At 36.8% G+C, this 6,733-nt stretch overlaps 1 protein-coding gene across 1 annotated transcript in view; it reads right to left on the bottom strand.

The window, feature by feature from the left end:
• Positions 1–778: 778 nt before the first annotated feature.
• Positions 779–6,733, bottom strand: part of LOC111089830 (adenylate cyclase type 2-like) — a 34,492-nt gene continuing 28,537 nt past the window's right edge. Inside the window, exons 5-7 of the mRNA XM_022402980.1 lie at positions 5,543–5,627; positions 4,898–5,059; positions 779–825 (exon numbers count right to left, since the gene is read on the bottom strand). Of these exons, the coding sequence (XP_022258688.1) occupies positions 808–825; positions 4,898–5,059; positions 5,543–5,627 (265 nt within the window). The 3' untranslated portion in view covers positions 779–807. The remainder of the gene's footprint in view (positions 826–4,897; positions 5,060–5,542; positions 5,628–6,733) is intronic.

Here is a 6,733-nt window from a genome sequence, read left to right as displayed (position 1 = left end):
GTTGTCTCAACCGGAATATATTCTTTGCTTGGAAAGTAAAGAAGGAGAGGCAAATAAGCTCTGAGTATCACAGGTATGGGCAGGTTGAAAAGATGACCATCTGATTACTTGCACACAAATGGTCAGTGGGCCAATATGTGTAGTTAGGGTGCAATCAGACTACATGGGGTGTGTTCACCTTGACTCAATTGGACAGACTCAGGCTGCAGGAGGAGGGAACACTAGCTGTTTCAGGGGTGACCTGCACAACACTTACAGTGTCACAACTTCCCTACATCTTACCACATTTTGCTTAGTCCAGTAAGTGAGAAATTCTTCAAGATCCACTACCCTAGCAGCTAGGAACTGATAAGTGCCAATGGTCTCGTGCTCCAATTGAAAAAGTAATTCACGTGGGGGAGACTTGGAGAAGTGCCCAGATCCCCATCTAATAGGAGACAATGCAATGGGTGACTGTAAACCAATATTTTTAAACGTCGGCAAGCATTAACTTTCCATGGTGCCAGCTTTTTGCACTATAGTCTGTGGAATGGTACAGTCTGGATCGGGCAGTTGAGTAATCTTATATACCACAAGGATACTTCTACTACTCTTGCAGACACCATCTCGACAGTGGGCACTGGAAGAGCCAGGGGCAGTTGGTTTGGGCATTTTGTATTACCCCTGATCCAATGAGAATTTTTGGGAAACAATCATACCCTGGAAGGTAAAACCAGCCATTTGATGGGATCCTGGAAGATGGAATGGGAGAGAAAAAAAACCATACTTACCCATCTCAAAGAGAGTGAGTTGATTGAAGAATGGTGACTAGTGGGAGATAAAATCCTGTGGGAGATGAAACATCCATATGAAGATAATGAGCGATGTATGTGTAGGGAGTTGCCAGCTTGTCCAAAGGTTGGCAAAAATGAAAAGCAAAAGAATGAGACAGGTGATGAATCTGATGCAATAAAATATGAAAGAATCTAAAGTATCAACAACATTCAGGGAAACATATTCCAGTCAGAGGAGTTGACAGACCCATTTGCTAAGGGTAGAAGGTGAGAGCTCCATGGATGAAGATGGGTCCCAGGGTAAAAGCAGACAATGATAAGGATCTTAAAAGAGAGAAGTAACTCTGAACAGTCTGAAGTGGACATAGGAGCCAATCTGCATCTGAACTAGTATAGAGATAAGGGATAGAAGGATGGGAGATAGAAGAAAAATAGTGGCTACCCTCCAAGGCAGCCAAAGTTTTAGGAAGAAAGGTCTAGTCTGAGTAAAGGAGTAAATAAGTGCAATGTAATAGAATGCAAAAAGTGTAGAAAGCATAGATATCTGAACAACACTGACCTCAGATGGTAAAGAGAAGGAAGTAAATAAAAGAGAAAAAGAAATATAAAAAGCAAGAAGCCAATGGCTCAAACAGTTTACATGTGAAAGTGTGCAACAACACATTGAGGTTTTAGTCAGGTAAGGTCTCAGTTAGGCATGAGAGTAAGACAAGGAGGTTGGTGAAGAAGAAATGATTGGAACAAAGTGGAGAGGACAGGAGAAGAAAATCTTATAGTAATGTAAGAGGCCATCCAAAATTCAACAATGGTGGAGATCAACAAACCATGGTTGAACAGTGGAAAAGGCAGAAAACTGTGTCATAGTATGACAGTTGGAAATAAAAGAGCAGAGGATGGACCAATAGCAAAAAAACCTGCCACTTCCATTGATAGACAAAGTGGAATGGTGACAGGAATGGGATAACAAACAAGAATTCTACACTGTTGGAGAGTCTGACCCTAAGAGTGAAGGAACAGACAAATCCTACACATTGGGATGAAAGGTGATATCTATGGATGGAAAAAAATATGTGAGGTAGAAGCACCAGAGAGGGGATCTGGACATCAATCAAAAAAGTAGAGGAAACTAGGGCTGAGCTGGCCAAAGAGGTACTACAGATAAGATCCACCATGGAGTGTTGTGTATGAAAGCAAGGACCACAGGGAAGAGTCAAAGATCAATCTTGACTGAGAGCATCGACTGTTAAGAGCTGAAGGATGAGGATCTGAGGGCCAGAAGAGAAGAACTTGGAGTTGAGAGGAGAGGACAGGCAAAGGCATCCATGAGAGGTGTTGTCCAACCAGGAGCAAATCAACAAAAAACATGAGGGTGGAGAGACTACACCATGAGAAGAATGCAGTTTGGATCATAGAGGTGATCCACCACCAGGTAGAAAGCCCCCAACACATGACAAACAACAAGATGAACTTGATGGGAAAGGGCCCAGAAGAAGAGGTCAAATGTCCAAAAGCAAAGAGTCCTAGAGTAGGTGACCCTTGAACATGTGATATAAAAAACAACCATGGAATGGATCACGACCAAATGATCCACCAGAACAGGTAGAAAATAAGAACATGCTAAACAAACAATGAGAAGTTCAAGCATGTTGATGTGGACTCTCTTCCTGTGTCCAAATGCCAGAAGACCTGGTGTCATTCAGAGATGTGTTCCAACCCAAAAGGGAAGCCACTGTTCGAAGATGAAGATCCAGTTTGGTGAATAGTAAGAAAACACCAATCACGGTATTGGCACTGTCCAGCCACCAAAACAAGTCCTCAAGAAGAGAAGGACAATGGATCCCAAGGAAAATTTCACTGGTTTTGCCAAGTTCATTGAAGAAGGTGCAGGTGTGTGTGCCCCAAAGGAATGAGAAGTTCCTGTGAATCCAGAGTCTCCAAAAGTGGAAAAATCTCACACGCAGAAGAATGGAGCTGTGAAAGAAGGATATTTCCCAAGAATGGGCAAGTAGAAACCAACTGATCATGCAGAAGTGGAAACACAGCTCCAGCTAACAAAAGTGGAGAGCAAAGGCTCTCTTCACTCTATTAAAGACATAAGAGGCTAACACCATGCTGAAGGGAAGAGTATGTAATGGGAAGATTCGAATCTGATGGACAAAACATAAAAAGGGAGGAATAAGGCATGGGGGTACAAGTGTGGAGTTGTTTGAAAAAGAAAACAGCATGAACCCAAATATTAGGTGAAGGAGGAAAGAAAAAATAATACCGAGAATTGGTTTCATGAAGTAAAGAAGAACATGTAATGGGAATACTCGAATCTGATGGACAAAACATAAAAAAGTCTGGAAGATGAGGTAATCTGGATAGATAGAAAAGAATCTGACATTACGACCATGATCACCCACAGACCAGGTGAAAAAGACCAGCAGAGAGAAAAGAAATTCTCCATGTAAAACTACAGAATAGCCAGATACTGGCTGAGAGATGTGAGGTTGATTACTTGATGCCAGGCTCAGTTCTACTTGTGTACCACCAAAAGATGAGAGTAAGAGACCCAGAGAAGTTTATTATATCCTCTTGATGACATGTTTGGTCAAAAGATCCAAGACCGAAACCACATGATGTTGAAGATAAGTAGAATCTGAGGGAAGAGAAAAGGAAATGGGAAGAGGCGAGAGAGACCATGACTGAAAACACAAAAATTCATCTGTTAGTAAAAAACTGAGACCAAAGGCTGGTGAAGTGAGACAGATGGACACCCACAGGATAGTGACCAACAAGACGAGCAATGAACAAGACATCAGAAAGCACAAGAACAGGAAGAAGAGGTAGGCCTAGAAGCTGGAATGGGAAGAGTAGTTGTAGACTGATTCAGTCAAGGAACAGGAGTCGAAGGGGGAGGTCTAGAAAGACGAGAAACCAGAGAAAATAACGAGGACTGATGCTGGGTTACTTCAGCTCAATTCTCCAGTGAAACACAAACACCACCAAATACTTCCAGACAAAGAATGGGAGCAAGACTAAGATCCCAGAAAGATGAAGGATGGCAGGAGTACATTAGTAAGGAAAACAAGTCCTAACAGCAGGGGAATCAAGTAATGAGGTACAGAGCAGAAGAAGTGGTACAGGCAAAGGTGGTACAGAAAAAGGGGGCGAACCTCTCCAGAAAACCCTTATGGAGCACATGATGAAGTGCCTCAAACCAAAGGTGGAGGGAGAAGAGGGAAAGTAGGAGAGCAGTAAAAAAGGACAAGGATGCAAAAACAGAGAACTAGAGAGTGAAATATAAGTCTAGGGGTCTGCTCCCCAAGCAGGAAAAAGAAATTCCAAAGATTGGAAATCTAGAAAATGGAAGGAAGATGCTGGAAGTCATGATAAAAGAGTCAAGAATGCAAGGGGGGTGAAGGAATGTGGGTATGAGAAAGAAAGCATCATGTACCCTAATATTAAATGAAGGAGGAAAGACAAAATATTCCAAACAATTGGTTTCATGGAGTAAAAAGCAAGAAGAACTAAAGGATGGACTAGAGATAAAGAAAAGAACATACATGAGAAATCATATCGAGACAGATTGGAAGGTTGAGGATTTGCCCCGACTGAGAAAGCAATACTTAAAGCAAATAGTTGGTTCAATTCATTAACCTACTGGTCATTCACAAACCTTGCACATTTGTATTTCAATCTGGAAATTTCCTTAAAATAACACTTTGTTTTCCTACCAATTTTTACATAACATATTATGACTTTATATGTTCTGGCAATTTGTCATTAGATATAAGTATATTTTGCAAATTATGGGTAAATTATAAAGAATTTATGTCACAAACATCTCAAATAACAGTTTCTTGGAGTAAACATTGATATTCTAACTTCTAATTTTTGAGAGAAAATATAAATTTTCAAAATTTATTTCATTCTTTTAGTAAGTAAATTCAACTACCTACTAGAATCTATCAAAAGTTAAAAATGACAGTACTGAAAAGCCTACTTTCCACAACTGATTGAGTACCATGAAATTTTTTGGTGATCACAATTTCTACAACCGTGATCTTGTAGTAACTGTTGAATAAAAATAACCATATCGTTGTCAAACCAAATGCATAAATCTAATGAATAAAGCTCACCTCTGAATGCAAATTTTTGTGGCTCAAGTAATAATCTGTAACATGAACAGGAAGAATATTCTGTAGTAGAAGCCTGTTCACAAGACCCATTATTCTTGTTTCTTCTTTACCTTCATTGAATTTGTTCTTCCACAGGTAATCAAGTCGACAAATATATTCAACCTGTTAGTGTAAAATATTATATAATACTGTATTTCATTATAAAAAAAATGCAAATAGTAAAATTATAGACAATATTTTTAACCTGAGAGAGTCATGCCTAATAAGAAACTTCATTGATACATCCACTAAGAGCCTTTAATTAAGGAGGATTCAACCCATTCAAGTTTCATTATAATATATCTCAGTGATCAAAACTAACAACCAAAGAAAAAAATGCCCTAAGCATTGAAATAAAAAATTTTGTGATTTTAATAGCATTTTATTGGAGAAAGTTCTTAGTATAAAAATAATACAGTTATAGTCTTAAATGTATAAAAGTCAAATAAATTTGTATCTTCAAGTATTCTCAATCATAATTTTATGAAAAAATACTACAGTTTTATATTTTGATATTAAATAGGGCTTATGAACCAAGCTTTATTAATATACTTAATATAAGGAGTTTTAACAGTTAATGTTTGATTTTTTTGTCTGAATAACTACCTGTCGATCCACCACAAATAAAGTGACGAAGATTATTACTAGAAATATGCACTGATTTATCATCACAGTTGCATCCAACTTGTGCCTGTAAAGGAAAAATGAAACAGATAATTTAGGACTGAGATTAAACTACCTAAACTTAGAGCCTATTAAGACCTTATAAGCTAATATATTGAGTATTACTAAAATCATGCATTGTCAATTCAAAAGCATTCCACTTTAAGCCTGAAAAGGAAGAGTATGTAAAATGCTTGCAGTGTGTGTGTGTGTTCAGGTTTGAACATGGTCATTATAATATTCTTCATAGTATGCAAGCTGTTGGCAGGTAAATTATAATGAGGATTGAATAAAAAAAAACTAACTTGAAACACCAGGACAGTTACATTTAAGCAGCATTTAAAGCACATTCCATGATTTTACAAATAATCCATAGATAATAAAATTAATTCTACAATATTTTAAAGAAAACAAAGAAGGAAAAATTATCAACAACTACAAAAACTCTAAATATTTTAATAACTTCAAAAGAAAAAAAAGTAAGCCTAAGTTATTTAATAACTTAGAAAAACCTTAATGGAAAGTTTTTAGATCATTGAAGTAATGAGTCAAATATTAAAATCATCAATAGCTTTAATTACTAAAAATAACAATGATAATGATATTTGTTACAGAAACCATAAACAAAGAAATAAGAATTATCAAAATAGCTATAAAAATTAAAATATTACTCTAAAGTAATTTATTACTTCTTGAAGAAAATGTTAAAAGCAATGAAATAGTAAAATTGAAGTTTTACAGTCCTTTATGTTGGGTTATAGTAAAAAAACTAAGACATAGTATTATTTATGCTTCAAAATATTTGAAAATAATGTTATTGTCTACTATCAGAAATTAAATTTGGAAATATTTACATATACAATACTTACTTAACCTAATAACTGCATAAATTTCCTAATTTATTTCATACACTGGTACGTACAATTTTCTTTAAACTTCAATGGCCAAGATTCTATTGTTTTCTATAACTTGACAACCAATATCATAGTGGGCATGTATTTTCACTTACTTACCATAAGAAAGTTTAAAACAGACATTTTATAACATTTTGTATCATATTGTTACGTCCATTGTAGGCCTTCCAATACTCGTTCCATCAGTCTCTCAAGTGTTACTGGAGCATTACTGAGCCCG

The sequence above is a fragment of the Limulus polyphemus genome, unplaced genomic scaffold (assembly GCF_000517525.1).
Source record: "Limulus polyphemus unplaced genomic scaffold, Limulus_polyphemus-2.1.2 Scaffold7525, whole genome shotgun sequence".
Lineage (NCBI taxonomy): Eukaryota > Metazoa > Arthropoda > Merostomata > Xiphosura > Limulidae > Limulus > Limulus polyphemus.
The sequence above is the reverse complement of the archived record's forward strand: the minus strand, read 5'-3'. Positions and strand labels throughout refer to the sequence as shown.